At 37.1% G+C, this 17,322-nt stretch overlaps 1 protein-coding gene across 1 annotated transcript in view; it reads left to right on the forward strand.

Annotated features, from left to right (window-relative positions):
• The window catches only part of LOC103957906 (midasin), a 34,316-nt gene extending 19,371 nt beyond the window's left edge, over positions 1-14,945 (forward strand). Inside the window, 35 exon segments of the mRNA XM_048575878.1 lie at positions 419-539; positions 779-933; positions 1,626-1,739; positions 2,838-3,041; positions 3,173-3,355; positions 3,435-3,620; positions 3,757-3,858; positions 3,946-4,170; positions 4,344-4,466; positions 5,081-5,162; positions 5,251-5,381; positions 5,468-5,632; positions 5,790-5,865; positions 5,959-6,071; positions 6,934-7,004; positions 7,104-7,217; positions 7,389-7,457; positions 7,552-7,708; positions 8,142-8,412; positions 8,501-8,739; positions 8,977-9,171; positions 9,271-9,492; positions 9,585-9,743; positions 9,839-10,063; positions 10,228-10,521; positions 10,630-10,776; positions 11,376-11,528; positions 11,530-11,577; positions 11,686-13,195; positions 13,198-13,385; positions 13,477-13,758; positions 13,942-14,121; positions 14,224-14,325; positions 14,440-14,562; positions 14,671-14,945. Coding sequence (XP_048431835.1) covers positions 419-539; positions 779-933; positions 1,626-1,739; positions 2,838-3,041; positions 3,173-3,355; positions 3,435-3,620; positions 3,757-3,858; positions 3,946-4,170; positions 4,344-4,466; positions 5,081-5,162; positions 5,251-5,381; positions 5,468-5,632; positions 5,790-5,865; positions 5,959-6,071; positions 6,934-7,004; positions 7,104-7,217; positions 7,389-7,457; positions 7,552-7,708; positions 8,142-8,412; positions 8,501-8,739; positions 8,977-9,171; positions 9,271-9,492; positions 9,585-9,743; positions 9,839-10,063; positions 10,228-10,521; positions 10,630-10,776; positions 11,376-11,528; positions 11,530-11,577; positions 11,686-13,195; positions 13,198-13,385; positions 13,477-13,758; positions 13,942-14,121; positions 14,224-14,325; positions 14,440-14,562; positions 14,671-14,703 — 6,762 coding nt within the window. The 3' untranslated portion in view covers positions 14,704-14,945.
• The last annotated feature ends 2,377 nt before the right edge of the window (positions 14,946-17,322 follow it).

Here is a 17,322-nt window from a genome sequence, read left to right on the forward strand (position 1 = left end):
CATTCTGTTTTTACATTGGGTTTAGTCGTAACATTCGGAATTTTGTTACCCATATTCTTCTCCTGTAAACTTGTGATACTTTTCAGAATTTTATTACTTCGAATTGGGTTATAGTTTCATTTCATTCTCACTTCATAACACTAGGATTTGTACGCGGTTTATCATGAGATGATACCTTCAAATTTTTATTACTTTGAACTGGGTTATACTTCTGTTATGTTTTCACTTTGTAACACTAGGATTTGTAAGTGGTAGACCATGAAATGATCATTATTTGGCAAGGTTAATTACTATGTCTAGAGGAAATCAGAATTAACTTTTTCGTTAACAATGTCTAATCTTAACGATGTCTAATCACAATGAATTTCCCAAAATAATTAGATATTGACTGCTCTATTGTACTTCGCTATGGTAACAGCAAGGAACCGGTGTTGTGGGATCTCTTATTTCAGAGTCAAGTCATCATGGTCTGAGGGAGTCGGTGGATATGTTTATTGAGCCACTGCTTCGAAACCTCTATCCCCATTACTCATCTAAAGGTATTCTTTAGGAATTCTTTGTGCATACAGTTTTGGCGCTTGTGAAACCCTCATCGTTTTCATAGTGTTCAAATATATTTAACATTTATTTTTAGTTCACACTGAAGTTATCTGCATCCATATCCAGATTTTGATATCATTCATTCTTGTGACAATTTTTTTTTTCTTTTTACTGGCAAGGCTGTTTGTTGGTTTATAAATTGTTTTCAATTATATTTAATATTTACTTGAATTTTCAGAGGTTGGCTTTATTCAAGGCTGTGTTTGGCTGCGTCTTGGGATATTACGTCTTAATCTATTGCTGTGCTGTGATGATTTGGATCCTGCCATGAAATACCATTGCAAGAATTCACTGTTAGCAGAGAAAATATCGTCGCTGAAACTTGAAATTAAGGTTTCTTCCCTGAATATATTTTTCTATTGCACGAGTTGTTACAAAAGTGTACTGACATTATAATCATCTTTTACACGCAGGCACTTATTGGTATTTTAGTAGGCATGTACAAATTGACATTTGTGTATTTGGCATAATCCTTTCGGTGGCTGATTTCTGTTTCTTGCATATTGCTTTGTATATATTGAATTATTTCATTTTGTTCTACTGAAAGTTTGTTTGCTCTGAAGAAACATGTTAACATACTTGTCTATATGTGTGCATGCTTCTGCAGTGGCACTATATGTGGTTGCATCACTAATTCTGGTTTTGTTTTGATGTTTTCCCGAAGATCTGAGGTGTTGCTGCAGCTTTCATGTGTCTTATAGAAGTGTAATCCTTGTTTATTGTGTTGTACTGTTTGTTTATTTTGTAAAGAGTTATGTATCTTATTAAATATCTGTCGGGAGCAGTTACATCAATAAGCGAAATAGTGCATCAAAAACTGTTTATAATGAATGTAAGTTAATAAAGTATCTTAACGTATTATGAAGTTACAGCTGTGATCATCTATACTGACCGGTTACAAGTATCATGTGCAGTTTTACGGTTTATTTCAAATAAGTTATGAACTTATGACTGCGAAACTAGTTTTTAATGATTCAATGAGATTAAAGCTGAATTTTTACAATGAATTCTTGTTTTCTGGCTAGGTTCGGCAAAAAAGTGAATATTTGGCCGGGCAGATTTCTACAAGATATTCTCATGAAAAAAGGTCACAGGCGTTGAACAAGCTTGAAGTGGAGCACAAAAAGCTACAGAGAAAGGTATAACAATTTTACTTTTGCTCCACACTATCAATATATTTTGAGAATTCATATACTTAGTGGAGTCGTTTTTGGTTCAAAATGCATCACTCTATTTGTTACCTTTTCCAGCGAGAAAACAATGCACATGATTAGTGATGATACCTTTGTCTGCTTCTTCTAAAAGGCATCTTGTCTTTTTAGAATATATTAATGACCATTATTGCAAGTCATGTGTTGTGCCTGTTGAGCTATGTGAATGGTGAACCTTATTGTTTTGGATTTTAATTTTCTGTATGTTTAAGAGTGAACCTCTCAGTCATACTGTATACCACCTTCCCTTTTTTTTTTTTTTTTTTTCCTCACTGAGGTCTTTCGTGCACATGCACATGCACTTTGACCGATTAACTGGTTGTGTTTGTATTATATTCAATCATATGGTTCATAATACCTCTGTTTTTTTAAAATTCTTTTTTGAGTTTTTTTGGTGACCATCCTCAGTTTCTCTTCTCGTTGTACTTCATGTGTCTCCTGTAGTGCTTCTTTTCAGAAACCTTTCGAATGCATAGCTTATGCTTTACTGAGTGTGCTTCTGGGCATAGGATACCTCTTACCGATTGTACTTGATGGATTTTGGTTTAAAATTTTGATATTATGTTCATTCCTACTGTGTGTCATAAATTTTGTCAAATGTTTTTCAAACCATGAGTGCTATGATCATTTGCTCTTCTTTTTGTACTTCTGGTGTCTCCTTTTAGTGTAATGTTTCTTTAGTAGCAGCCCTCTCTTGAATGCATAGATTATCTTTAGTCATTAGACTCATTACTGATGTTAGAATGTCAGGACCCCGAATTGGTAATCAGTGGAGAGGCAATATATCTTTTAAGCTCTTTATGCTAGGATCCTATCCTAATTGTGGGACATTCTGAACTGGTTCTGCTTGAATGAATAGGATCTTATTCATATTCTTCTTGATGGATCTTGGTGTCTGAAATTTAAGATTTTGTGGAATAGCCTCTACATATACTATATTTTCAGCTTCACCGGACTTCAGGTAGCATTTCTTCTTTAGCCGTCTCTTCTATTTTTTCTGACGATAATCTTTTGTTTGGTGCTTAGATTGTGTTCCGCTCTGACTACCGGAAATTTAAAGGCTTGAAACAAGAATGTAACAAGTTTCTTGAACGTGTCACATCTGATGAATTTTTTCAGCATGTTACATCTGATATGTTTTGCAAACACATTTCATGTTCAGAAGTTTCAGTTGGTAGTGTTGATGCCATTAATTTACAACAGATTCTTGACCAAGGCATTAACTGGCAGGTATGTCTCTAAATGGCGTGCAATATTATGCTTGATAATTGTCAGTCTATTCATTCTGTTTTAAGCTGTTATTATGTTTTCAGCTTTCCAATTGTTTTAACCCTTGATTTTAATTCTTATGTTTATCTCAGAAAATGGCAACTGGTTTTATTGAACAACTATTATCAGATGAGTACCGTGAGTACACAGATTTTGTTCAACCAGTTCTGGTTGCATTATATGAAATTAAATTGGGCTTGGCGCTGATTCTGTCTGGCATCACACAAAAGATAATCCTAAGTAGAGTTGAGATGGCCAATACAGATATGCTTATGGTATTTTTTTTATGCTTTTATGTTTGTGGATTTTGGCGGTGTTTTGTTGCTTTAATGACTTACTTGGAGAGTTTGACAGGGATCACTTTGCTCATTCATGAGATTCCCCCGGGTATCAGTTCCGAAGACCATTTCTATTGACTTAAACAGTGGTTCGAGCGAATTTCCCTATAACATAGAAATTCCTACAATCTTGAATGCTGATGACATAAGTCATCTTGAGAAGTTGATCACCTTTTCCAGTGGTGGTCTGAGCGATGATATGGTGTGTATTGCATCTTATAATCTTTTTCTACACAGGGTATCCCGTTTAAGTGTGCTTGAAGTTTTACTTCTGGATTATTTCATTCACTAGAATTGTTTGGCATAAAATTCAATGCTCATAATATATTGTCCTACAGATATCTGTTTCACAACTTAAAGCTTCTCTGCACCGAAACATTGTTGTCCGTGTTGCACATTTCGTTGCTAATGCGTGGCTGATGGATTATGCATCTTTTATGGTTTGTTTCTTTCCCATTTTGAAACTGTTTGAGTGAAATTTACTCAAAGTTATTGACTTCTGATAATACATTTTCTTTGTGATTCAGGTATTGGATAAGATATTTAATGTGTTTGCAAGTCGTTGGATGAGTATGAAGATTCAATCTAAAAATGAAGAGGAAGCACATTCTCAAAAATTCAAGTTTAAGCCTCGTGCATTAAAACTTGAGAGTATAATTGATCTCAACATATCATCTCTTGGGAAGTTATTTGCAAATGAAAGCTTCTTAGAATGGAAGGAATTTCTTTCTAAAGATATGCCTATTGAAAGGGTAATGCTTCTGTGCTTTTTCCCGCTTCCTCTTGGAAGTAATTTTCAGAGTTTGTGTATTTGTTCATTATTTGCGTTCTGGTTGTAGATTTCATGTATGCGTATTCTTCCTGGGTATTTTAATACTTCTGTACTTTTTCCTGCTATTCTCATAATAAAATATTACCCATTCAGGAGGAAGATTTGAAAGAACAAGAAGATTTAGATGAAGAATGGAGTTTTATGGATGATTCCCTTGTTAACGACGTGGTCAATGCTCACAATCAGTTATTTGGTTCATGTAATCTCGTTCTAGCAGTAAGTTGTCTGTGAAACTTAATCCACAACTACTATTTACTGCTGAAATCAACATCTTTTTATTTTTTGCCTCTATGCTGCATTTTTTCACTCCTGATCCATAAGTTACACATATTACCTTTGTTCTCCTCTCGTGCAAAGAATTTTGTTTGATGCCGATTTATTTGCTATAGTGGCGTAAATTAAGTTTTAGGGGTGCTAAGGAGTAATAGTTCCGCGGACATAGGCATAATTTACCGTAATTCTTTGTTATGTATGTTCCAGACTATGATGGGCCTTAATTTTTGTGATGTATGTTCTTTTGCAAATCAAGATTGTTATCCGTGGAAATTTTTTTGTGATGTAAGTTCAAGGAGGCAGGAAAATATTTGGTCCGAACTATGGGTTGGAAATGTTTTGTTTTTAGTTTTGCTTGGCTATGGAGGGTGATGTTCTTCTATTTTTTTTCTTGTTTGGTGGATTCTTGGTCCACTTTTATGTAATTTTGTTTTACTGAGTACTAAGGTGGTCACTTTAGAAAATAATACTAAGAAAACATATTTGGTGTGTCACTTTCTTTTTCTGATATCCTGTATGTGTTTACATTTGAGTGACATTGTTTATTTTTCATGCAGCCGGGTACTTTCCATATCAGCGATCTGGACAAAACGCTTTCATTCATTGATTCTCATACGCTTGGAGTAGGGATGATCAAGGGTGAAGATTTTTTTGCGGTGGCTTTTTTTCTTTCTTGCTTTTCTGTGTTATACTATGTTTGCATAGTAATAGTCCTTTTCATTTCCAGGTTTAGGGGGTTCATTTCTTTCCAGTCTGGATGCTGCACTTGCACCAGAGAATCTGTTTCGTATTTGTTTGGAGCATGAGCAGAAGTTTGTTTCTTCTGATACGTCAGTCCACAAATATAACTTTTACAAGGTGTGTAAACATTTGTGTCCTAGTATGAATATTTTATCTTCAGTAGCATCATACCAGTAAACTGACTTCCATATCTTAATTTGTAGGATTCAAATGCTCCGAAGATGTATGAAATGGTGAAATTGCTTACTGGTCTTCAACAGCGAATTCATACCCTTTTAATTGAGTATGAAGATCATCATGAACTTCAGAAAATCATGAATGCTGTTGAAATGCTTATGAATATTCCACTGAACACCTGCCTAGCTAAGGTATTGATACTTCCAATTAGTACCGTAAATTTATTATGTTTAACAAGTATTTTATCAAAAAATCTCTACAAAAGATCATTTCACCGTTTTTGATGCCAGAAGTTATCTTATGCCAAGGCTACAATTTTCATCCTTGTACATTCTTTTCCCTGCATAGGCCCTTTTAGGATTGCAGTTTCTAATTAACAAGCTCCATACATTACAAGAAAATGGTTCACAATTTGCGTTCTCTGGTAAGAGTTCTCATTCAATGAGCATTTCCTTCGTGGTGGAATTTGTTCATTTTTCAATGTTCACTTTTTTCTATGCCTTCTTAATTCTTATAGATCAAGTCAAGCCCATTCGTGAACTGGTGTTCTCGTGGCAAAAGATGGAGTTCAATTCCTGGCCTGCCTTACTTGATGAGGTGCAGGATCAGTGTGAGGTTAATGCTGGAAAGGTAAATCAAAGTTACTTGTAATTGTGAAAGTTAAATCAATAGAAAAGCAACAATAATTAACCCATAAAAAAGTTGAGTAACAATAATGTTGAAGAATGGCCAAAGAAAATAAAATTATTGAATCCCGATTTATTCATTTCCTTCTTGCACCATATCACTCATGTTTGAGAAAATATTTGAGCCTTTCTGGTTTGTGCTTTGTGGTTTTAATTATCAAGTATTGTTCAAGTTTCAATGGCTCTTTATACCCAATCCTTAATTGAATCATAAATTTCCACTACTGCCGTAATGTAATATGACAGTAATTTTTTAATTAGGCGAAAAAGCCCACTTAAAGAAATAATACCTTTACCCACCCCAGTACTAGTCACTCATCTCTTCCCATTGAAAATCCTAAACATAAATTGGTACAAATGAATCTATTATTAAAAAATGGATGATCAAATGGTAGTTTGGGAGGCTTCAAATGCGTAGCAAATGAACAATATCCATTTTTATCTTGTTTAAATCTTTTTGTAATTTCTAAAACTGGAATCACGGGATATAACCTTCGGCTCTGCATCACCTTGTAACTTTCAAGTCAACAACCAATCAACATAACAAAATTGGGTTGATTCAAGGCTAGTATTTGAGGAAGATGGTATGGTTTACTTATGAAATCAGAGATTTTTAATAAGACGGGTGTAAGATAGAATCACGTGTCAACTTACGTAAAAATTAAGTTCAAATGAGGCTCTCTTAGCTTAATTGATGAACGCCTTGATATTGCAAGTTCATTTCTCTAATATAGTGAATAAAATTGCTTAGTTATTGATTGATTTTGCATATCTAATTTTATGCTTTTGTCTTGTCATTCTTGCAGATCTGGCTTTCGCTTTATTCAGTTCTACGACCTTCTGATGCTGTTGAATACGAAGAATCTACTACCCATAGGCACGTTCAGAATATGTTTATTTATTTTTTCTTGAATATTATTTATGGGAAACTTTGTGGTTTAATGTTAGATTGTGTGACATGTCTGCAATTTTGCAGTTTGGAAGACTTCTTACGTTTATCCAGTATTGGTGAATTTAGAAGGCGCCTTCAACTTCTTTTTGCTTTCCTTGGCCAAATAACTACTGGTACAAACCTACAGGTTTATTCAAGGTATGATAATAAAACTTGCGTACTATTTTTTTGCTCTACCGTACTGGTAGTAAAATTACTCTTAATAGGTTCATGTCAGAGATGTTAAAATTATAGTTTTCAGGAGCAAATGCTTCCATTTAAAATACTTTTTCCTTCGGCAAGGGATATTAACTGTTAACAATCATGCAGTGATTGTGAGAAGAAAAATGTAAAGATTTTATACAATGCATTTGGATATTACGTGCAATTCTTACCAGGGTGAGTTCATCAACTCAATGTGCCCTTTTTTCCCATTCTCTGTTTTCTTTCTTTTCCCATCACAATCTTTGAGATATTGCATTGTTTTCATCAGAATTTTGGCACATATGGATTCTAGTAGAAGGGATATAGAGATGGAACTCAAGAAAGAACTCAAACTATGCCAGTGGGAGCACTGTGAGAGTTTTCTGGACTTTGGGAAAGTCGAAAGCACAAGGAAGAAGCTGAAGAAGATTATAAAGAAGTACACTGTAAGTATATATAGTTTATTCCACAAACTTGATGTTACTTATTGCTAATTGGGTGATCTCATGACTAGGTGTATTCCACGAACTTGATGTTCTATTGTAGACTTTCTGTTACCCTAATATCTTCTATGTCGGTCAACGTATATTGGTTTGGTTCTGAATCTGATAGACTAGAATGTAATTTTTGTTACATCTGATGCTTTCCCTGAGAATTTAATTTCTTTTTAACTAATATCCAATTGTCATGTAACTTCTTTAATTTGGCTGGAATGTTATCAGAATTCTGGACACACTATTGATCATGATCATTGACCTAGTGTAATATTGTCTGTATGCGTGGCCCTCGTCTGATAAAAGAACAATACTTGGTTATGTGCTTTTTCCATATTTACTTTGATGAGGTAATGATTATATGCCTCTGTTCTTGTTTGGATAGGTCCTACTTGAACAACCTGTAATTGTTTTTCTTGAGCAAGATATTGTGAAGGGGGCTGAATGCCTGCCTCAACAAGTTCAAAAGTTCCTCATGGATAATGTGAACCCAAAAATAGGGACGGCAGATGCTGTTTTTGATTTGACTGTGTTGAATGACAAAGATAGGTGTATGTGGTACACTGATTGGATAAAAGAAGCAGATTCTGCTATGAAGAATCTGAAGAAATTACAGCCAGATAGAACTCTTGAATTTGCATATCCACAGTCTAAAGGTGCTGGAAGTTTCTTCTATCTTCATGAAGTTACTTGATTTTCTTTTATTTCACTCTTGGGTTCTTACTTTTTGAATTTACAATACAGAACTCTGCTCAGACATTGCTGCAATACTAAGGCAGTGCCCAGCTTCTCTTGTCCCTTGTCCTTCATACAAGGAGGAATGGAGTGCTGTGTGGCTCACACTTCAAAAAATATTTAAAGATGCAGTAGATTGTTGTGATTTGTGGAAGGATGAAAGCAAGAGTCAAAAGAAGAGACGGGCTTTTTCTTGCCTTCTAAATCTTTTAAAAAGCAGCGGGTTGTCAAGGGACATTTTTATAGAGGTATGAACATTGGATTTTAGCTCTTGTTCTTCAGAGCATATTCTTCATATATCCATATATAACTGTGATCAACTGAGCCACTAGAAATAACCATTGTGCCGTTATAAAAAATAAACTTAATATATAAGTGTTGCCAGCACCTTAAATTAGTTTCAACGGTATATATTCTATAGGCAGGTGAGCGATACAATCACATGTAAACTAACTTTTGCTCTTCTATTGAATGGCATCTGATAGGACGAAGTTAAATCTTGGTGGTTTGTTCATCCGTCATATGATGTTCAGCATGTGCTGCTGACACAAAGTCGACTGCCCAGTGGAGATTCTGATGCTGTTCTTGATTTGACTAGTCAAAATCTTGTTACTGAATGGAAGACAACGAACGAATACTACTTCAGTAGCGTAGCATCTGTGCTTTTTACTCACAAACAGGTGAGAATGGCTAGATTTCAGAAGCAAGAACCTTGACAACTAGATCTTGTCATTTTGGTTTGACCACTGAGTATTTATGTTAATTTATATGCGTTACAGAATGGAAGCCAAGATCCTTTTCTTCACCAGCTCGTTGAAATACAAAAAAATCAGCAGGAAGCTGCCAACAAATTTGCAGAGCAAATGCGGGACTTGAAGGAATGGATTTCTACTCTGGAGAAGTTATATTCAGATTCCACTGGTTTTGATGATGGAAGCGGTAGCAAGATATCTATTGGTCAAAATCAACGGGCCACCTTCAAATGCATGTGGCAGCAAAAGGTAATTTGTAACTGTGGAATTCTACTTTTCATTTGAACGATCGTTGATTTTTGTCTTAATTTAAGATGCTAAGGATTTTTGTTTTGTCGCAGCAATTATTTGATAGTTTGTGTGCCACATCACATGATGAGTTGTTGTTGCTGAAGACATTCCAGAATACCCATTTAAACAATTGTCAAACTGTCAAGAATGAAGTAAATGAGTTTCTTACTTCTATTGAGAAATTTATTCCAGTTCTGCAGAAATCTAAGGTCTCTGTTTCTTGTTCCTTGTGTGTTCTACATTTCTATCATGCATTAGATAGCTCCTCACACTCACACTACATTTTTGCTCAACTTTGTAACAGGAATCTTTGGACAATTGCCTTCTTGGCCCTGAGAGAGCTATAATGACGTTTTCTGGCTCCTCGCAATTCTTTCTTGTTTCAAAGCATATGGAACAATTGGTGTTCCAAAACTTCAAGGTTATCAAGGCTTTTGAGGATCATCTTCTTGCTTTCCATGGGAAAGATGCAGATAGAAGCTCGGTGAAAGATATTTTGCTTGGTCATTTTGTAGACATAATTAAGAAGGTATCCCTGGCTTTTTAATTCTTTTTTGGTGCTCGAGTGTTCTTTTCTTCTTTTGGTTGCAGTGTGACCCTTGTTAGCGGTAAACTAGATATGGCAAATGATTCTTAGCTGTATAATTATAACTTTGTAAGGAATATGGAGTTTTATGTTTTTGCATTTTTCAGGGGAGGTTGATGGAAAGGGAGTTCAATTCAGTGATAATAAATGAGAAAAATGTTTCAGTTGGTACACATGATGATGACGGCGGTGAACTCAATTTTGCATTTTGGAAAGCTCTAAGAGCTACATTTGAACATATCATTGGTGCGATGCAAACATTAGGTTCGCCAAGTAATAGCCATGTTCATCCAGATAAATTGGGTCATATTATGTCTTGGAAAAAGATATTTGACTCATCAGTGAAAATTTTGAGTTTGGACAATTTGTGTGATAAGCTCCGGACAACAATCCTTTGTGCTGTGAGTTTTGTTTTTATTTTTATTTTTTAAGAATTATTGTATCCATGTGGTTTTGTTTTGTCACTTGTGTATGCATACCCATTAAATTATATAATGTCCTGTTCTCAGGAAAAACTGGTGAATCATTGTGGTGGACGTTCTCCGAATGCTTTGCTCCAAATCGAAGTGCAGTTTGAGCATCTACATTTCTGTTTGGACATATTGTGGAAGTTTGGTCATGCTCTGTTGAAAGAACTTTTAGCTATGTGCAAAACTGTAAGTGGTCTAGTCCGCATCTCAATCACACATATATTCAAATTTGCTGTTTCTCATACCCCTTTCTTTGGGCCGGTGGGGCAGGAAGTGGGAATGTGGAACTAAAGCTTCATTCAATTACTCCCATTCCTGTCAAACCTTATTTCTATTATCCGAAAATGGTTCAAAAATTGTCTGGCGATTCTAATGTGTTTTTTTTTTTTTTTGGATCTCTCCATGTCTGAATTTTTTCTGTGATCTTTCTTTCTGCGCTGAGATTTAACATGGTGGTGGTAATCTTACTCTCATTTCTCAAGTGAGCTGTTCCTTGCTTTGCAACTGGTTCTGCTACCTACCCAAACCGAAATAACTCATTCTGCCTTCCTGCCTTAACACAGCCATTAAGCCTTAACTTTTACAGACAATTTGCACTAATAAAAACACTTGCATGGTATTATATATAACATACAATATGGAAATTATAGGCCCTGACATCTGTTATGTATGTTATATTGAACGGAAGTTACATTCACATGATTATGTATTGGAAACTATATTATATTTGTCATGATTATTGAATTTTTTATTTTGAGGAGATTGATATTTATATTAATGTGCAGGTATCTTTAACCATTCACATGCTTGCAAATGTTTTGGCTTTATATTCAAAGGGATCTGGGGTCTCTTCTGAAGACCAGGAGGAGGATGTTACTGGTAATACATCTCAAGATAAAACTGGAACGGGTATGGGGGAGGGTGTAGGACTGAATGACTGTCAGTGATCAGATCACTGATGAAGATCAACTTCTTGGAACTGATAAGGTATTGATTTGAGCACATTGAGTTTTTAAACCAGTTTATTATTGTAGGTTTATCGTTTGGCACATCATGACAAGATGTTATTAAATTTTTCTATGCATGCATGTGCAGGCCAGCGAAGAACAAGATGCTGCAGGTGAAGTCCCAAGTAAAAATGATAAGGGGATAGAGTTTGAGGAGGATTTTCAAGCTGATGCATTTAGTGTCAGTGAGGACTCTGAAGAAGACGCAAATGAAGATGATGAAGATCAGCAGTTAGAGTCTAAAATGGGAGAAACTGGAGCTAATGGTGAAACTGTTGATGAAAAACTATTTGATAAGGATGAGGATGAAAATCTCGATAATACTAATGAGAAGTATGAATCTGGAAATTCAGTTAGAGATAAAGATCCAAGTTCTAGAGAGCTTAGAGCCAAGGAAGACTCTGCTGCCACGGCCGACGAACCTGGAGATCTTGATTTAAATAAACTGGATGAAGAAAATGGTGAGACTGGAAGCCAGGATGATCTAAATGATGGAGAGAATGCGGATGATATGAACTTAGACAAACAAGAAGCAGTTGTAGATCCTACAGGATTAGAGCCCGAGGAGTTGAATCAAAATTCTGATGAAACTGAACCTATGGAGGTTGATTCTGAAATGCATGATGAGAATGCGGAGAATGAGAACCATGAAGAAGAACAAGCAATCTCAACTGATGAAATCATGGGAGAGGCAGAGACCGAACAAACGGATGCAACTCCTGAAAATGAGGATCATGAAGATAATACTGAGATGAATTCAGAATTAAGCAAGGATGAGTTAGAACTGGGAGTACCTGATTCACAGAGGGATATGCCCAACACAGAATCTTCAACACAACCAAATGGTAACATGAAAGCATCAGATCCAGGAGATGTAGCACCAGAGTTGAATTGGGCAAATAGCAATGATATTCATACTGAGCTTACTCCTGTGAGTGGTTTACCTTCTAGAAATACTTCAGAGCTGGATATGATGGTTTCTGAGGCGTCAAATAATGGGACAAATGTTGGTGAGCAACCAAAATGTCAACTTCCTAGGCAAGAATCTTCATCGGATAAAAAAACTGAGCCAAACCCTTTCCGTAGTGTCGGGGATGCACTCAAGGACTGGGAGAAAAAAGTTAGAGTATCTGTCGATCTCCAGGAAAACAACATGGAGGTACAGGATGAAATTGGGAACGAAATTGAGAATGAAAATGCAGATGAGTTTGGATACGTTTCTGAGTATGAAAAGGGGACAGCTCAGGCTTTCGGACCTGCAACATTTGAGCAGATTGACAAAAATGTAGATGGTAATAAGTCCAACGCCGATGAAGATGATCCTTCAACGCATAAAGATGGCCCTGTTGAGATGGAAATTGAGAAGCAAAAAGTAGAACCACAGCCTAACCGGAGTCGTACTCAAGTGCTAAAGGATAAGACCGAGGACCAGATGCGTCTCTCTGGTGCAGAAGAATTGTCTGGTGATCAATCTCAAGAAATTCATAGCCATCGTGACGGTCAAAGCATGGTAGAGGACGTGGTCTCTGTCAAGAAATCCTACTTTAGTGACATAAAGCAGCTCAGTGAACTTTCCGTAAATGATGGTGACATGGGAAAGCTCAAGATCCTGAGGAAATTTCTGATGATGTTATGGGCAATGCTACTGCTGTTTGGAGAAGATGTGAGCAGACCACGACAAGATTGTCACAGGAGTTGGCGGAACAATTGCGTCTTGTCATGGAGCCTAATCTTGCCAGCAAGCTCCAAGGGGATTATAAGACTGGCAAGCGGATTAACATGAAGAAGGTTAGACACAAGATAACTCAGCCAGTGTCCAACTTCAGTTTTTCTAAAATATAGTTTAATAAGTTTTTCTTTGTGGTGTAAACTTTATTAGGTGATTCCATACATAGCCAGTCATTATCGGAAAGATAAAATATGGCTGAGACGGACCCGGCCTAACAAACGTGATTATCAAGTTGTCATTGCTGTTGATGATTCCCTTAGTATGTCTGAAAGTGGCTGTGGTGATGCTGCTATCGAAGCTCTGGTGACAGTATGTCGTGCAATGTCCCAACTAGAGATGGGGAGCCTTGCTGTTGCAAGCTTTGGAAAGAAAGGTAACATAAGGGTGCTGCATGACTTCGATCAGCCTTTTACTGGAGAAACCGGAATCAAGGTGAGTGCCCCTTAATGCCAGTATTATCTTGAACTGAAATACATAGCAACATAGAGGTTATTTACGTATTTTGCTAGGGCAGTAAATTGTTGCATGAAGCCCTTTCTTTTCATATTTCTGTTCAGTAATGTTAGGGCCCATGGTATATGGCATGTAATGTGTTTTACTGATATTGTTGTGCAGATGATCTCGAGTTTGTCATTCAAGCAGGAGAATACTATTGCTGATCAACCAGTTGTTGATGTGTTGAAGTATCTGAACACCAAGCTCGATGAAGCGGTTGCAAGAGCACGCCTCCCCTCAGGATGGAATCCACTACAACAGCTCATTTTGATAATCGGAGATGGCCGGTTCCACGAGAGGGTAATATTTTTTTTTTTTCTTCTCCTTTTCCAAGTGGCCAACGAGCCGTTATTGCTGCTTGTCTACGGTTTCATTTTTTCTTAAACAAAATCAACTTTGCAGGAGAACTTGAGGCGGTGTGTTAGGGATGCTTTGGCTAAGAAGCGTATGGTTGCATATTTGGTTCTTGATAACTCACCAGATGGTTCCATTATGGACCACAAGGTAATTATTTGTACTTTTTTCTTAATATATGGTGTCTGTTTTCTTCTCTGTTCTTTTATTACGTCGTGAGTGGATCTCTAATTCCAGAATGCCTTTCTGCAATTCTTCCTTTAGGAATATTCTTTTGAGGGTGGGTGCAAACTGGTAAATTACATGGACTTTTTCCCATTCCCATTCTACATTGTACTGAGGAACATTGAAGCACTTCCTAGGACTCTTGCTGATTTGCTGAGACAGGTAAGCATAATAGTTCACAACGTTTTTCATGCCTAAGTGCTGCGATTTGGCCAGAAAACGCATTGCCTCTCCTTCTATGTATCTGAAATCTTGACTTGCTGTTTGCAGTGGGTTGAGCTTATGCAGTACACAAGGGACTAACCTAATCATTCGGTGTGAGCTGCAAAGATCGCGTTGAGTGGCGCAAAAGGTCATATTAACCCTTCATAGCAGGTTAACCAGGGAATGAGGATGATGCGTATTGTGTATAATGTAACTTGTATAGGAAACAATTAGAGTCATCATCAGTGAAGATGAACAAATTTTTAACTTTATTCACTTTTTTTTCTGGTGAGAAAGATCATTCTTAATTTGAGTAATGTTTTATTGGTGTTGTGTGGTAATTCTAAATGGCTTTCCATTGGACATGGACGATACAAATTAGAATTAGCCGTGGTTTTTGGTAATTACACAAGGATTTGGATCCTCTACGAGATAGGCTTGAACAGCTTCCACATACACCTTCGCTGCAAAAACCATCTCAACGATCCATGCTTTCATCCCAGAGTTCCGTCGCCAGTTCAGTACCCTTCTTATGCCAACCCATAGGTTTTGAGATACCCTCTATGGCAAGTAATCATTAAATCTCAATATATTCAGTTATGTTTACCCTGAGGCCATTAAAATTCTTCTCATTCGCGAGCACTTGGTGTTCTTGTCGAGAGATTTTAACATGTACCGATTGTTGCTGACATCAACAGCTAAGTAACGCATCTTGTCGAGGGATTACTGGTGCGTCTCTCTAAATATTTGACATAGTATCAGAGCCGGGTTGATGTGGGTCATGTGGCTCCGTACTGTGCCCGAGTTATCGGATTAATATTACACCATGCTTTTGCTCTTAATGTCTGATGTAGATTGGTTGGGTGAGTGGTCCAATATGTGGTGTTCTCACGTGAGGGGGCATGCTTCCATATTGAGGAATTGAGAAAATAAAATATAATATATAAGTGTATGGCTCTAAACCTAATAACACTGACATCTTTTGCGATAAAACTCAACACATAACAGTAAGTAATTAAGTTGAGATAAAATTGGTTTTGTTAAGGGGTGGACTAGTGGGCCATCTCTCTGAGTGAATAGGCATTTCATAATCCTTGGTGGGTCCAAAGGGTCTAGTACCAAACATTTTTAGGTCCTCGAAGAAATATTAAAAAAGTCTTTATATGCATTCGTCTTTAAGAGTTATCTCATTAGGATTTCATAAATAAACAAAATTCTCATTAGATTGAAGTAGACAATTAGAGCATTCAGGGTCCAACGCAATTCTCTGAAAGTGGTCTCAACAAAGTTCAAGGTCCAACGCAATGTATAAATTATGAGGAAAAGAAATAATACAAAAGATCAGCATCCATAAGCTATACCAGTTTCAATTCTTGGCAAAACGGGATAATGTGGCCCACCACACTGCGGGATCGCTTTCTTTCTCTAGATTGAAAGCTACGGTCTTGATCGACTGTGGAATCCCACCACACTCCCTAACTATTAACGTTGCTATTCTTTTGATTTCTTCATTCTTCATAACATCTTTATTGGAGTTCACTATTTTCCTGAACATCTTTAGGGCATCATCCTCACACATTCCCTCTATTTTGATATCCTCCTGTTTCCACGATTCATCGCGCTCACCGATCTCGTCGTCGTAGTAGCAACCACTGCGTCCAAGCACGACCCTTCCGTGTTGGCCTTTACGGATGCCAATCCTCACCAAATCAATCTCAGAAGAAACTTGATCAACAAACAACAAGTAGCTCTTGTTTTCCAGCTCTTTAGCTATAATTTCTGCTCTCTCATGGTTACTCATCAACTCATCCGCTTGTAACCCTAACTGCTTTTCGAGTATGTGTTGTATGTCTCCCACGCCTTTCTCCTCCGTCATGGTTACCCAAAAAATGACGTCAAACGGTTGAATAGTGTTAGTAAGTTCACAGAATCTGTCGTGCACGTTCTCCAGCACCGTTGTTTTTCCCACCCCGGAGGGTCCCCATATGCAAACCCTAGCGCACTTGTCACGACCGTCTTTTACAAGCAACTTTAGAAACAACACGTCAACATAGTTATTGAGAGATGGAAAATCATCTATCTTGAGTGCACCCCTCTTTATAAACCGATCGGGCAGTGCAGGCGCGCTCTGATTCCTTATCGTGTCGAGTTTGATCTGCTTTCGCAGGTTGGCGATCTTTTTTATTTTCATGCGAATCTTTAGATCAAGGCACCAAGAAGATTGAAGGAGTCCACATGATTGGCCTTGGTTGATCGTTCTAGTCTTCTCCCTCTCTTTATACCTTTTCTCCAAATTCTCAATTTTTTGTCTCTCTTCATCGACCTTGCGAAGCCAGTCCATGCACTCACTTAGCCATTCGATTCTGTAAGCGTTAGCGGCGAGCACCTTTTTGACATCGGTCTCTTCGTTTTCGAGACGCTTTCTTTCATGCTCGAGTTTCTCAAAACCTCCCTTGCCAAAAGCCATGGTATTGGAAATTTGGAATAAAAGAAAAAGGAGAATGTAGTTACAGATCAATGATTAACAGGGGAGTAATAGAGGTCTATTTGTACTACTCATGCTCACGGGCTGACCAATTTCTATTAGGAAACAATTGCCTTTCCTTTCCTAACGAGGGACGGTTTGATTTGCTTTCTTGTTATTGTTTGTTTTACCATCAAGTCTAGGTAAAATATATGCGAAAGCAACAAGAAAAGTAAGGAGTTCCAAATGTTACA

This window comes from the organism of the source record quoted next, unplaced genomic scaffold (assembly GCF_019419815.1).
Source record: "Pyrus x bretschneideri cultivar Hongxiangsu unplaced genomic scaffold, Pyrus_bretschneideri_v1 Contig81, whole genome shotgun sequence".
NCBI classification, from domain to species: Eukaryota; Viridiplantae; Streptophyta; class Magnoliopsida; order Rosales; family Rosaceae; genus Pyrus; species Pyrus x bretschneideri.